This window comes from Hemicordylus capensis, chromosome 5 (assembly GCF_027244095.1).
Source record: "Hemicordylus capensis ecotype Gifberg chromosome 5, rHemCap1.1.pri, whole genome shotgun sequence".
Lineage (NCBI taxonomy): Eukaryota > Metazoa > Chordata > Lepidosauria > Squamata > Cordylidae > Hemicordylus > Hemicordylus capensis.
The window spans coordinates 208,487,431-208,503,181 of NC_069661.1; the positions used below are offsets into that span (position 1 = coordinate 208,487,431).

At 44.0% G+C, this 15,751-nt stretch overlaps 1 protein-coding gene across 8 annotated transcripts in view; it reads right to left on the reverse strand.

The window, feature by feature from the left end:
- Positions 1-15,751, reverse strand: part of ANKS1B (ankyrin repeat and sterile alpha motif domain containing 1B) — a 595,071-nt gene that overhangs the window by 556,781 nt on the left and 22,539 nt on the right. For all 8 annotated transcript variants that reach the window (XR_008307633.1, XM_053251588.1, XM_053251587.1 and 5 more), the window contains exon 2: positions 3,643-3,723. Coding sequence is in view for 7 of the 8 variants with exons in the window: in XM_053251588.1 (XP_053107563.1) it covers positions 3,643-3,723 (81 nt within the window). In the remaining variant the exon portion in view is untranslated. The remainder of the gene's footprint in view (positions 1-3,642; positions 3,724-15,751) is intronic.

The following is a 15,751-nucleotide window of genomic DNA, read 5'->3' on the forward strand; positions in this document are numbered from 1 at the left end:
CCCTCTTCAATTTAGGTCTTTCTTTTCTCAACTGTCACGGGAGGGGTAAGGTGGTTTCGGAAGTTGGGAGGGAGGGAGGGTGGGACTTCGGCGGCAGCGTCGTCATCAGTATTTAAAAAAAAAACAAAACAGTAAAGGGGAGAGGAAAAGGCTAGCGCCCGTTATTATAACGGGCTTCAAAATACTAGTAACCTATAAAGCCCTAAACCGCTTGGGTCCTGGGTATTTAAGAGAACATCTTCTTTGCTATGAACCACACCGCCCATTGAGCTCATCAGGAGAGGTTTGTCTACAGTTGCCACCGGTTCGACTGGTGGCTACTTGGGGACAGGCCTTCTCTGTTGCTGCCCCAAGGCTTTGGAACATGCTCCCTGCTAAAATAAGAGCCTCCCCATCTCTTACAACTTTTAAAAAGGCAGTCAAGACGCATTTGTTCACCCAGGCTTTTAAATAGATACTGTTTTAATAGTTTGATGATTTAATAGTTTTAACGTTTTAAATTTTAAATTGTTGTAATGTTTTGTTGTAAACTGCCCAGGGACTTACATTTTGGGCAGTATACAAATATGTTAAATAAATTAAATAAATAAATAAATTAGGAAGACAGAAGGAGACGCGAGTATGTCAAATGCTCTGAGGAGCCCCAAAAATTCTGTGGCTGGGCTGACCAGTGCACATATAGTTCCCACTGTGAGAGGAGAGTTGGTCTTGTAGTAGCAAGCATGACTAGTTCTCTTAGCTAAGCAGGGCCCTCCCTGGTTGCATATGAATGGGAGACTTGATGTCTGAGCACTGTAAGATAGTCCCCTTAGCCTTAGGGGATGGAGCTACTCTGGGAAGAGCAGAAGGTTCCAAGTTCCTTTCCTGGCATCTCCAAGATAGGGCTGAGAGAAATTCCTGCCTACAACCTTGGAGAAGCTGCTGCCAGTCTGTGTAGACAATACTGAGCTAGATGGACCTATGGTCTGACTCAGTATATGGCAGCTTCCTATGTTCCTAAGAAAACTACCACCAAATTGAAAACATTTTCAGTCATTTCCTCTGCATTCACAGGCAAATCTGAAAAGTAGTGATCTTATTGCAGTGGCAAAGAAAAAAAGGAGAGAAGAAAAGCTCTCTTTTCCTTCAATATGAAGGAACACAAATAAATTAAGAAGACAGGAAGAGATGGGAGTATGCCCAATGCTCTGGGGAGCCCACAAATTCTGTGGCTGAGCTGACCAGTGCACATATCATTCCCACTGTGAGAATGCACAACAAAGAATCTGAAGATTGGCTCAGGGAGACAATCCCCATTAACTTCCAGGGCTCTTCTTCCTGAAGTACAATCACAGTATGTATAGGGGAACCCACTGGACACGTGTGCAAAACAGGGATACTCTTAAAGCTGACCAAGCAATAAGGTTATTCACACAACCACTCACGCCAGGGCTGGGGAGGGCTGTGCGGAAGGTAGGACACTACCTACCTTTCCCCACACAATCCTCACCACTCCTGGGCTCTGCCGCACCACATGCCCAAACAACCGACACATGAGAAATCCTGGTGCAGCAAGGGGGGTGGGGGAAAGCTGACTGCATCCTCCCATATCCCAGAATGCACCTGGTGAGGAGCACAGTGCATTGGGGGATTCTGCACGGCTGAGTCACTCCTTCCATCTGGCTCTCTGGACTTTCAGGCTGTCAGCAGCCCAAGCTTCCACACAACCAGGCAGTGAGGTAGGAGGTGCATATGTGTCCTCCTACATCACTTTTAGGCTATGTTAAAAAAAACCCAGGCTACCCAGCAAAGGGGTGTGAGGACTGGGAGCAATCCAGGCAGTTCTCACAACCAGCCCTACCCAGGGTACAGCTCACCTACCTGGGTAGGGCTGGTCGTGAGAATGATCTCTAGAGGCTTCTTGCTCTGAATAAATGTTTATGGTGTCTTGTCGTAAGCTCATCCTGCTGACATTGGGTTTTTCCAGGCATTCCACCAACATATGTTCAAACAGAATTGCCTGGATTCCTCAATAAAATGGATAATTTTCCGGTCCTTGTTCTTTTGATTAAAATTGCAGAGTGTAAGCATAATGGGACAATGCTGCTCAGTTTTGTTTAAACTTTTACTTCTCCCAGCCAACAGAATCCATTATATACCAGCAGAAAAATAAATTCTGCTCTCTTTAAAACATTGAGAGTCTAAAGCAGGAAGACACAGCCTGCAGTGAGCACAATGCATCCTGATGCAAGAAACACTTTGAGGCTGTTCACATGAGCAGCCTAACCCAGGCTTGGGAATACCAGCATGGTTGGGATGCTCGTGCGGAGCACCAGGATCGAGGCTAATCCTGGCACTGTCTCCCTCAGAAGCTTGAGTTTTTTACTTGGGCTTTTAACCTGAGTTAGAGGGTGTGAGCACACCCTTTAATCCAGGTCTGGGGTCATGTGTCTGCTCAGGCTGCAGACACAGAGATGGGCACTTAGAGCACCTAGCTTAAGGGGGAAATCCATGAATGCACCACACTGCTCACTCAGTGCATTCAAAGATATCTGGAGGCCAGGACTCATTTCCCCAGCCTCCAGAGATTCACGCGGTCGTGGACAGTGTATCCCCCACAATTAGAATGGTCGTCTGGGGGGAAGGGAAGCTTGATCTTGCCTTCCCCTTGCGCCATCCGCCACATATGGTAATGTGCAGAACCGCATTGAATAAATCAGTAGTTAATAGACCACAATAGACCATAAAAGCTATGATTCACAAAATAGTTAAGTTGGAGCACTGATTTAATCTCAGTGAAGATCTCTACCTCACCTGAAGAATAGAACTCTGCAGTCAGTTTCAGGCTTAAATTTTCTGTGAATTTTACTCTCTGCCTGAAAATGTAGTATTTTCCTATTTATTCATAGAAATGATCATGCCCTGTCTCTGTGGACTCGTACCACCAACAGATTAGTTGAGAAAATACATCTAACAAAGTCTTCACTAGGTGTAGTCTTTACTACACCTCCTAGACAATACTGAAGATCTGGACTTTGAAGATCTACATCTTGCTGAGAAAGTGAGGCATACAGTTACTCAGAGGCTGTTAATCTTATACTAAGAGGATATATGTATGGAAAAGATCCAGTTATGAATCTCATATGTAGCATATACTGTAATTTGGTCCTATCTGAAAATCTGTGCCACTGTTTTTCTGTAAATTAGATTATATTCCAGTTTAAACCATCACATTTCTGTTGTTTAGGAAAACTTGCTACTGCTGATAGGAGATTTTGTTGACTACTGCTACTATATTGTGCAATGTTGATTTTAGTATTTTGTTTTATCACTGATAGTTTTATGATTGATTTGACTGCCCCCCCACCTCTCTTAGCCACCTTGATTTTTTGTGCAAAAGGAAGGTGGGAGATACATTTTTAAAATAAATAAATCCCAGCCCACCATAACAAAGTACATGAAAATAGTACATGTACATGAAAATAGATCTGGCTTCTGCAGCAGATGAGAGGGCATAAGTGCTTTAAATAAGACATTTTACTACCATTTTTGTGCACATATAAAAATGCAGGTATGCCTTCAAGGTAAGTATGGTTAGTACCAGCATAAACATAGTATAATTAAGTAATACCAGCATAACATCAATAGGCATACAGAACTTACTTGTGACCATTCAAAGCTGCATGGTGTAAAGCGGTATACCCCGAACTATCCGTACAGTTTATATTTGGTCCTCGCCAGATGCTAAAAATAAAGCAAAATACTTTGTTGTACCATTATGGTTTAAAGCAGCAAGCCAATTTTTAAAAACTGTTTAAATATTAAAATGAAATAAACTAATGAATCAAGTAACCAGACATAAGTATTTATGAAGAAAGGAAAACAGGAACACAGGACTAACTGGCTAGTGAATCTCTAAATGCTTTAGATTTTTGAGCAGAGTTTGAAAAGATTTAATACAACTGATACTCCTTATTCTCTCAATGACAAGCTAACATCAGTTCATCACTCCTAACCTCCTAACTCCTAACAGGGAGTAGCCCTGTCTAAGTATTTTTACCAGCTACAATGGGCTTGGATTCCATTCACAGACAGTTTCCCTCTATGTCTGCATCAGACAGTGTAGTAGTGTACACCAATTACCACTACCCTACATTCTTCTCCCACTAGGCAAAAGGAAGTGTGGAAGAAAGTAGCATGTAATTTCATCTACACTTCATCCCACTTCTTTCTCCTCCCTCTGACTTTTGAAAAGTCAGGGAGAGGGAGGATGAGGAACGGCAGCAGCACTGCTACCATGCTACCAGTACAAGGGAGGGAGTACATACTATGGGGAGAAAGGGAAGAGTATCACCAGATCTGAGGTCAAGGCAGGAAGAGTGGCTAGGGGCATGCTCTGCTCATTGCTGGGAGTGGGAAGGGGAAGAGCAGGTGAGATGGGAGGAAAATGTGGCTAGCAATGTGCTCTGCATACTATGTGGAAGGAAAGAGTGGCACACAGTGCACTCTACACAGTGCTGGATGGAGCAAGGCAGTCCCTTGCCACACTGCCTCAGGCACCACACACCTTGCCTAAGCCTGACTTCTTACAAACAATATCCTGTTAGGGGATGTGCAAATCAATTCAAATTTGAATTGATTTGACTCAACTCTGGCCAATTCAAGTGATTTGAATTAGAATCAAATCAGCACTAAAAGGGGTGATTCAATTCAAAGTCAAATAGAAGAAGTTACGTTGGTAGGTCAGCAGGCCGTTGCAGGGGAAGGGAAATCAGAAACTTAATAGCTGTTTCCCCTTCCAGCTGCCCTGCCAGCTCTTTGACCTTGGGGGGTAGTGCCAACAACCCACAGAACCTTGCCTTGCTCCTTTGTAACGCCAGGTCAGTCCAAAACAAATCTTAAGTAATCCATGACTTGATCAGGGATGAAGGGGCTGACCTGGTGTGTATCACAGAGACTTGGTTAGGGGAGGCTGGGGGCCCAGTTTGGGCCCAGCTTCTCCCTCCAGGGTACTCTGTAGAGGAGCAGGTAAGGGAGTGACCCTGACCAAACCATCACTTAATTCTGGCTTTGTTTCTTGTTGCCACAATTGGTTCCTGATGACTTTCCACTGACTATTGTCTATTCCCTTTCCTGCTGGCTTTAATTCCAAGAGTCAGCAAAGTTCTTTGGCTTGTGTGTACTTTCTTATTCTGTAAGAACTTTGAGGCAACTTGCTCCTAGCAGGAAGTTAGTTCTGGACGCTGTACCAACAAAATCCTCAGTCTGTCCTTGGTCCAACCCTACATTTTATATCAGATGGAAATGGACAATGATAATACATTTTCTAGATAGGGAAAATGCAATTTATTTAATTTATTAAGATTTCACTAAAACACTTGACACAGTTTCATACAATAAATTATTAAGGTGACTGAACCTGATCACAAGAACTGTAAGCAAGTTTAAAGAGAAGATTACAATTGCCTAACCCAGAGATATATTAATAGTAGCGTTCCCTAAGAATCAGTATTGAAACGTAAACCTGAAATGATCCTGGAAAACGTATTCAAGTACAGTGGAGAAATTTAACAAAATCTGCTCATGAACCAAAGCTAAACTCATTGGGAAATTATCCATTATTAACTTGATATCATATACCTCAGTAGCAAAAGTTTATAAAAATTAACCATATATAATTTTTAAAATGGTGTATTTAAAGATTAAGAATGAAATTGGAATTACTAAAGTAGGAAGACAGAGATTACTATACCTCAAGTTTAAAATAAGGTAAAGAAAATATTTACATAATGGCTGAATGCTGTCAGTATAACAAAATCATATTCATGGGGAACAGAAATATCATTGGCTAGTGTCAGAAACTTAGGGCACACCTCAACTGTCAAAGACTAGAATAAAATAATAGGGAATGATTTCATGGATGACTGTTCAGAATTCTTATAATTATTAGTCATGCTTTGATAAAGCTTTTAGGGAAATTGTCAGAAAAGGGTCACAGACACAAACATTTGTAATATGGAAATGTTTAGACACATATCTATGATACATGTCTGGAAACTTTTCTAGTACCAACTGCTCCCAGGCCTGAATATTTTCATATTACAAATATGTGATTGTAATCATTTTCTGACTACTTCCTGTATATAATTTCAAAACATGAATAAGAAAATGTAACACTGGAAGTTTTGTCTTCTATACTAAGGTTTCCAAGGACTCACAGCTTGTCACTGTCAGTATAAGATACTGGAGTAGGGGTGTGCACAAAACCCGTTTGCCCAGTTCGGTTCGAGTCCAGACCAGACTCGAACTGAACTGGCTATGTTCAGTTTTACACACCCCAGAACCACCACCCCCAGCTCAGCTTGAATTTGAGCCAGTCCAGGGTTCAAAACATTTTAAAAAAAAATTTAACTTACCACTGGGCCCAGGCCATTCTGCCACCTTTGGGAGGTGCTGCCGTGGCCATGACAAGAGTCTCTGAAACTTCCTCCTCCCCCAGCGGCCTCCCCTGGTCTTTTCTGGGCTGGTATGGCCAGTTTTCAGGCGTTTCCAGCCCTCTCCCAACTCACAGCAGTCTTTTTGAAGGCCACTGTGCATGTTCATGCGCTATTTACATGGCCAGGTGGGGCTATTTGCATGCCCGAGGTTGAGCCAAACTGGGCCCAGTCCGATGGCAAACCTTCAAGCCAGCCCGGTTCGATGGCAAAGCGGCTTGACCTCGAGACGGTACACACATCCCTGTACTGGAGTGGATAAACTACTAGTCATATCCAACACAGCTACTTTTATATTCTTAGGCAACAAGCAACACAATAGTAAAGATAATGGAGATGACTCTAAGCCTTTTCCAAGCTAGCAGGGGGAGGGGGGAGTTCTTTTTTTAAAAGCACAAAAGCAATATTACCCTCAATCCAGCACTAATAGTACTATATTCAGAAGACTAGCTTTGCTGTTAAGAGATCTCCTACATTTTACATTTATCAGGAGTGAGAGAAAATCTAAATTTGCCAAGAAAAAATACCCCAGAAGTTTAGGAGCATTTGATCTCAAAGGAGCAAACAATGTAAGATACTAATTAGCTTTCTTGTGCTGCAAGAACAAATCTAGCCTAAGAGTAATGGCCAAGGTACTGCTAAAAGGAAAACAATTTAATACTTTCTTGCAATGTTTTCTTGTGAAAGAATGTGTCCCATATCAACATAGCAACCACGATCCAGGAAATAATGTTTTTAATCACAGGTGAATTTGAATGTTTTAAGTTAATATTTATATCAGCTGTTGAGTTAATGTTTGCTATTGAAAATTGGTAAACTTTCAGAAGTGAAGGAAATTTATGAAGTTTACAGACCCTACTATTGTTTAACAGACCAGTTTTTTAAAACACATTGCCATTTGTCAAACAAATAAAGCTTTAACGTGCGCTGAATAAAAACTGTGTTAACTGTGTCCAACAATGAAGCTCTCTCATTAGCTTCCTTTTGAAAGGAAGCACAAGGGAGCTTACTGAGTTTTCTGTACAGTTACATCATCCAAAGATACTTTTGATGGAATACTGCTTTTATTGTGGACAATACACTGGTGGTTCAGAACAAACAAATAGTAAGAGACAATTGCTCATCCAGGCTGTAACAGTTAGTACCTGAAGTCTCAACAGGTCACCTTATTATATTTGTGCATCAATACAAGAATAGATTAGTGAGAAAATGCACTGAACTCTCTCAGTGAAACATCAATTTTAGAAATGCCAAAGTCCAAAAGGAGTTAATCATCATGTTGCCATAAGCCAAACTATCAACTACATACAGAAATATCTGAGCTGAAATTAGAAGTAAATAAAACTCTATAAGAAAGCTTAATTGTAATAGTTAATTGTAGTATTAATCCATTATATGACAGTAAGTAAGGGAAGTGTAGTAATGCTAGAAGTTTCTGAAATGGCAGGAGTCTAATATTGCAAGATACAGCATGATATATATTTGAGCTTAAGAAAAAGAGTAACGCTCATGAATCTATTTATTAGAATTTCCTTTTTGATCACTGCCTAATAATCACTGCCTAATACTAATCTATCACTTAGATCATTACTGAAAGAGCAAAGTTCACTAATTATCTGGAATGAAATTCTCTACCACACCTTAATATTAAACCACCTTACCCAGCTTACTGTATTCAGCTCTAAATATATTTGATCCTTTGAGAGCTTTGGAAAAAGCCCTGAATGCCCATCTAAGCACCCCACACACATCCATACTTCATACAGACTGAGCATCAAATTGTACAAATTACCATAAAGATTCAATGAGACGTAATCAAAGGAGGCAATCTCTGATTTACGTAAGGCCCAGCCCCTACATACATACATACATACATACATACATACATAAAATAGACTTTTATGATCTTGAACTGAAGTGATCTTGAACTGCAAGAAGCCAGTTCAAATCCTGATGGCCTGCCATCTACTTTATCATCTATAGAGTCGAAGGCAATTCTACATAGAATAATAGAGAATTCAGCTCTTAAAGTTGTAATAAATAATTGCCATCAAGTTTGTGTTCAAAGAAAAGATGCACTTTCATCAAGGTCATCAGAGGTTGGCCAAGTAAGACCCTGGCAGAGGATCCATGCAGAGGCGCACTTAACCATGGACCATGGGGATTTGGTCTATGGCCTCCTGTCTTCTGGGGGGCCTCAAAATGTTCTGGGGGGCCTCCTCAGAGCCCCACCACTGCCCCATGCCCGCCGGGCAAGTCAAATCTTTTTTAAAAAACTTTTTTTAAAGTGCTGTTGTGTGGCGGGGATGAGGGCTGCCAGCAGGTGTGCGGGCACTCAGGGAGGGAGGCGGTAGCAAAGCCTCCTTCTCTCAGCCCTCCCCCCCCCCTAATTTAGCTCACTGAATCACTTTGTTTTACCTCACCATGTACGCTCTCTCTTTTTTAGCCCCTCCTCTTCTCTTTTCCCTTCCTCCTCCTCCCCTCATCTCATTTTCTTCTATCACTACAAGGAGTTGGTGGGGGGGAGGGAAATAGCAGAGGAGAGCCGCTTCTTCTGGGGGTAGGGCTGTCCTACAGCTGAGGGAGAAGTAAAGAGCGTGAAGGGAGAGCCCGACTGACTGAGCGAGCCATTTGCATGACCCTTGAATATAGCCCTCAAATCAGGTCAAACCAGTCCATATCGCTTTTTGAGGCCAGGCCAGTTCAAGTTTGAACCAATGGAAATGGGCCAGTTAGAATTTAACCCAGTTTGATTTGAAGTGGTTCTGCACACCCCTAATTGCCAATATTAAAAATATTGAAATTTGACCAATCAAGCTAATTCAATAAAGTTCAAATCATTCACTTCACAGAGCCTTTTCTTAATGCAAATAAAATGAAGCAGTTAAACCATACTTTATGAAAAAGTGTGTAGTTTGGCCTTGTGTGTCTGCTTGTCAACAAGTTAAATAACTGCTGCAAGAGGGTCAATCAGGTTTGGGACCACGGTATGTGAGAACAGGCTATCCAGGGGCGTAACTATAATAGGGCAAGGGGAGACAGTTGTCTGGGGGCCCACTGCCTTGGGGGGCCCCCCAGAGGCAAGTCACATGACTGACTCCCCCAGCCGCACACCCACCTGGGCTTCCATCAGTTGTATTCATCCTCCAAAATTGATGTGAGTGTTAAGACCTGGAGCAACCAGAACAGCATGTCTTTCTCTAGTAGCATTAAATGACTTGCATCGTCCACAATTTACAAAACTTAAAAAAAAAAAATTTAGGATGATGTTCTATTATGGCACATAGGAGATAGATAGATAGATGCTTTTTGTTACCACTATTCAGCCTCATTTAAGATTTCTTTACTTCATGAGCGGAGCTTCCGTGAGGGGGGGCCCATTTTAAAATCTTGTCTCTGGGCCCACTCCAACCTTGCTACGCCCCTGAGGCTATCTCACCTTTTCCTGCTGCACCACAGTCCCAATGAAAATCATGGGGCAAAAGCTTTCTTAAGACTGGTTGGGAAGCATTCTTTGGAACCAAGGGAAGTTTCTCTTCCAGGGCTAACAGAATGCAAAAGATTTTGTGTCACTGTGCTGCTATGTTGGTGCATATGGAAAATGAATCGAAATTCCAAGTAGGGGAGCACTTTTATTTGGACCAGCTAAAATATCACAAAATCTTTTGCATTCTGTTAGAAACTGCTTTACAGTTAACTTATGTTCAAATATTTATTTTAAATTCATTTTGGCCAAAATTAACTATGCTGTTAAAAGCAACAGACAAATGGAGGTACAAGAACCAAGATTTCTACTGCAAATAGATATAAAGACAATTTGTACAGCTACAAACAAAACTCTGTGCTAGTAATATCTGGACCCAAGAAGGTTGCTATTAATAAAAAAGAATAGTATAAATGTATTGTTGATTGATGAAATAGAACAATAAAGGGCAAGATGTTTTAGCTTCCATCTTCTTCAGCTGCTCTGATGTTAGAGGCAAGGTATGGTACCTACAGTAACATAAGGTTGCTTATCTGTAACTGAGGTTCTTCTGAGGTTCTTCTGCCCATTCACACAGATGGCTTCAACTGGAAAGTGAAGGTCCAGTTGGAAGTTAGCAAGTTTCCTCTTCCCTCTTCCCAGTTGTGGAGTCCACCGCAGGAGATAAGCTCTGCAGTGGTGAGGATGGGTTGTGTGAATGGGCAGATGACCACCAGAAGAACCCCAGTTACAGGTAAGCGATCTGATGTTCTTCTGGGTGGTCTGTGCCCATATACATAGCTGGGTGCATCACAAGCTTCATCATTGGAAGCAGGGTAGCAGAAACACTCAAGACCAGGAGGCAGAGAATCAGGAGAAGATGGATTGCAGAATTGTGCGTCTGAAGGTAGACTTGCTCCTGGCTTTGACATCTAGTAAACAGTGCCTAATAAAGGAGGTAGGAGTGGCCCACGTGGCAACCTGGCAAACCACTTCCAAGGAAAGGCCTCTGTCGAAGCCTGTAGAGGTAGCAAGTGCACAAGTGCAATGTGCCTGAACTGGTGATGGGGGATTGACCCCAGCCACTTGGTAAGCAAGCTTTATAGTGTGGACGATCCAGCTTGAGATGGACTGAGATGAGGCATGTTAGGTTGTCCATAAGTAATGAAAAGAGAGGGTGACACTCTGCAGTGTGAGGTCCTATCCATATAAAAGGCCAAAGCTCTGCGTAAGTCAAGTGAGTGTCAGCACCACTCCTCAGCAGTGGACAGGTTAGGAAAGAAAACAGGTAAGGATAACAATTGAGATTGATGAAAAGAGGAAACAACTTTATGGAGAAAGGTGATGTCAGGACACAAGGTCACCTTGTCTGGGTGGAAGTGTAGGTAAGGAGTATTGCAGCAGAGTGTTTGCAGTTCTCCCTCCTACCATGCCAAAGCAATAGCTACTAGGAATACAGTCTTAAAGGTCAGCAAGCAGAGGTCACAGGTGGCCATATGTTCAAACGGTTTCCTCATCAGACTGGTAAGGACCAAAGTGAGATCCCAAGGTAGGGAAATAGCAGGGGAGTCTGGTTCCAAATAGGCCAGACCTTTAATGAACCATTTGACTTCCGGGAGAGAGAACAAGGAGGGGCCATTGGGCGCTGTGTGATGAGCTACGATGGCAGCTAAATGAACTCTTTTGGATGTCATAGAAAGGTCAGACTTCTTCAAATCTAGCAGATAAGAAAGGATAAGAGGCTGAGGAGCCAAGTACAGTTTAGTGAAGTAATGGGTCTGGACAAATAGGGCAAAGCACTTCCATTTTGCCTCGTAGGAATGGACAGACATTCCTCGTAGGAATATCTGCCCATTTGTACGAGGTATGGCATTTAAAGGTTTCCTGCAAGCCAACAGGACATTCAGCAAATCCGCCAACCAGCTGGAAGGATCCTCTATTTTGTTAGACACAGGAAGACAACATCTGGATGGAGCAACATTCCTCGATGCTGAGTCGGGAGAGGCGGGTGGAAAGGCAGTCATCAGAAGTTCCTTCCTTAACAGAAGGTGAGGAAACAAATGGCAATAAAGCCACCATGGAGTTATCAGTATGCAATGTGTCTTGATGGTTTGTATTTTTTGCAGTATCCAAGAGATCAGAGGAATTGGGCAAGCGGGTGGACAGGTGTCAGGATGTCACATTACCTGGTTGCCTGTGTGGCCACATGGAGTCCAACAGGGAGCACAGCATTCCTCCTTTGGAGTGTCTGTCTTCCCCCAAAGGGAGTGGGGGTGAGATGGTTCCAAGTCTGTTGGGTCCTGGTGGGGTTGAGCAGGAGAGGCAGGGAGTGCATCAGGGAACAGCTCCAGTAGGGCCACCATGTTGGGAGTGGCAGGAAGCAGGAAATGAGACCAGGAAACAGTACCAGTGCACGAAGACTCAGTAGTGAGGCAAGGTGCATAGACTTGTGTGTCTTCTTCCTAGGCGCGGGAGGCTGAGTCCCTACGATGGAGCTGCAGAGCCAGCTGCAGACATTGTGTTAGGTGACAGAAAAGGAGTTGCCTTCTTCCTCTTCTTTTAAAAAACCCCATCTGATCAGGGAGCAGATCTTTATGTTTTGGTCTAGGAGAGCAGCGTCCATAATAGGAGTCACAGCGGGGGCAGCAGCTGCCCACAGAGCCAAAGGAAATGCCAGTCCCAGGGAGCTTGGCACAGGGGCTCAACCGGAGGTGCCAGAGCTGCATGGCCACAGCTGGGACTAGCTCTGCTCACAAGGATATTCGGAACCTAAAATCGCCCTGAGCCATTTCTGGAAGGGCGGTATATAAATCGAATGAATGAATGAATGAATGAATGAATGAATATGGGCAAGTTGGTCCAAGTAGCTGTCAGTCAACAGCATCCATAGAGGTCGGGTGAAGCAGGGTGCACTCCCAAAGCACAGCCCACAGTATGGAAAGCCTAGGTGGCACACTTGTTGAGTCACCTTTTTGCAATGCACACAAGACTACATTATAAGGGCTTCCCCAAAGCAAATAAGGCAAAGTTGGTGCCTGTCTGAAGTAGGGGACTTCGCCTGACAGTTCATGCAGTGTTTGAAGGTCGTCCCTGTGGCCATAAACCACAGAGGGATGTGAAGCCCCGTCCCTGAGGAGAGGGACAGGGTGAAGCAGGGGTGGGGAGGAGAACTAGGGCAAAAAAACAAAAGACAAAATGTGATAGGTAGAAAGTATACCAAGAAAAAACAGTGGAAACAAGTATGCAGAGAAAAGAAAGGAGAGAAGTTTGTAATTACTGTTTGTTTTTGGCAGGAACAAGAGAAAAGAGAACCTCCAACTGCTGGCCTGAGATGCAGAACCCTTGGTGGACGAGGAAAAAATGAGGAGATAAGGGGGGAGGGGCTACCACTCAAGAGAGGGAATAGGAAGCCTGCAAACTCCCAATTGGACTTTCACTCTCCAGATGAAGGCCAGCTATGTGATGCGCAGAGACCAGTGTTCCCTCTAATTTTTATCATCAGTGAGTGGAAAGAGTTTTGTTCTGGGTTGCAGTATCAAGGCAGCGTGCGCACATAACACACACACTCTCTCTCATTCATACACACACACACAATTTTTGGGCTTAGAGGGAACAGTGATTGCATGTGTAATGTATATACATATATAAATAGAAACATTTCTGTAGTGCCCTCCCATCCTGTTGTTTCTATATGTACTTCTCTTGTTTGTTGAACTGCAGCCTCTTCTAAGTTGGAATGCAGCAGGCAAGCCAACATCAACAGAGAAAGTGCAAACACACCTCATAAACTGAAAAGGGAGCCCTTGCACCCATCACCAGCATCTCTTCCTGCTGCAACTGATTCAGAACAGAGTGGCAGCCAAAATGCTTAGAGTAGGCTTCACAGGCCATTATTGGCTGGGCCGGGGGAAGGAAGGGGGCTGGAAGAAATGCAATTCCTTTGCTGTCATTACTGAAGTGCCAAGAGGAAAAGGCCCAGCATGTGCTTGTGGCAACCACAGCTCCTTTAAACAAAGAGTATGCCCCCCCCCCGCCCAGAGGATGTATGTTATTATTGGGATGTCAGGGTTGGGCAATTAAAATGGAATCAGTGGCAAAGCCCAAAGGGAGATGTTGAGCAGCATATTAAGCACAACGAAAGAAATAGTAGCTCTCTTTCCCCTTCTTTGTGCTATTGTGGGGCTGTGCTGGGCTTTGGAGAGCTGGGCAACAGCAAAATTGTTGCGTTGCTGGAGGGAGCCACTGCCACCACATCCCATCCTCCACCCTGTCCTCCTCAGCAGGCCCACTGAGGAGCTTCCCGTCCTCCTCCCGCTCTCCTCCTCTGGCTCTGTCTGCAGATCTCGAAATCTCGTGAGATCTGCAGCCGGAACTAGAGGAGGAACCCAGGGGGGGAGGGGGGCAGCCCAGTCAGGGAGAGGGAGAAATGCAGTGCCAGGCAATTGGGCGGTGATGGTGGGAGCAGCAGAGACTGTGCGCCCACCAGAAACTGCTGCGCGGAGGCCTGGGGGTTTGTGCGTGCATGCACAACTCAGAGGAAACAGTGGCAGAGACCACTGAAAAAACAAGTTGTTATTGCAATCACTGTACCTTGCCTATAACATCTAAGTGGCTGAAGAAGGCAAAAGCCAAAACATCTTGCCCATTATAGTTCTGCTTAGTTTTGGCATTGTACACAAGACTACGCAATATGGGTTTCCCTGAGGCCAATAAGGCAAGATTAGTGCCCATCCAAAGTAGAAAACTTCGCCTGACTCTGGAGGAGGAAGAGCAGACTTGAGAAGGTCAGTTAGCTTTTCTGCCCCCGAAAAAACCAACTCTTTAATTGAAACAAACAGACAGAAGGAGGGGGAGAGTTTGAGGGGCTGATATCTCTTTAAGAGAGAAGTCCCAGTATGTGTGCCTGTGTTTGTTTTCTGCCAAGGCTTGCTTTTGCAAGGGCTTCTTTGGGGGGCTGTGTGGCTTTCAGTTTTTGGGTTTCTCTCTCTTGCCTGGAGAGAGACATTGGGAGGAGCCAGCTAGGGCTGAGGTAACTCACACTTGGTGGAATGTGCCACATTCCTGCTGATCCAAATTCCTGTTCAGTTTGGCACCTGTTCTCTATATAAGAGGCAATGGCCAGGGAATTTAGCGAACAGGGCTTAGCAAACAGGGTCATAGAAGCTTTTCATGGAGTTAAGTAGGGAAGTGTGTGGAGGAGCTTGAAAGGAGGTCCCATGATCACAAGGAGCCCAGCGGGAAGGGACGGTAAGTACTACCCCCCTTTCATATTCTCAGGAAAGCAAGTTTAAACTGTTGAATAGCTTACAACTACAGCTAAGTCCTAACTTTCAAATAATCTCCAACTACTCTAAACAGCCAACAAAACCAGTCATGAAGACAGAAAGCCATCAGGGGAGGGGGCATTTCCCATTGTATTGTACAGAGCATTGCATGTATGACTATTGCTCGATGGGCAGAAGTCATAGGTGTGTGCTCGGTGCAAGGAACCTGGCTCTCAGCAAACAGGTTTGTTCCTCCGAAACCAAGGTGGTGGATCTGGAGAAGCTCAGAAAGTCAGATAGGTACATAGATGAGACCTTCAGGAAATGGATATAGGCATCCCACTCCCAGGTTGATGGGTCCTCTGTCTGGGAGAATGAAGGTCTCAGGGAAGGAGGACATCATTCTGAGAAAGAGGGAAATGCTTCCTTAGAAGGGACCTCTTCTATGAATGATGAGTCCATTAGGCATGTGCACTAACTGGTTCAGCAGTCTTTTACAGACCGCCAAACTGGTTCAGAGGTCCGGCGTTTGGCCAGATCAGCAGCACAGG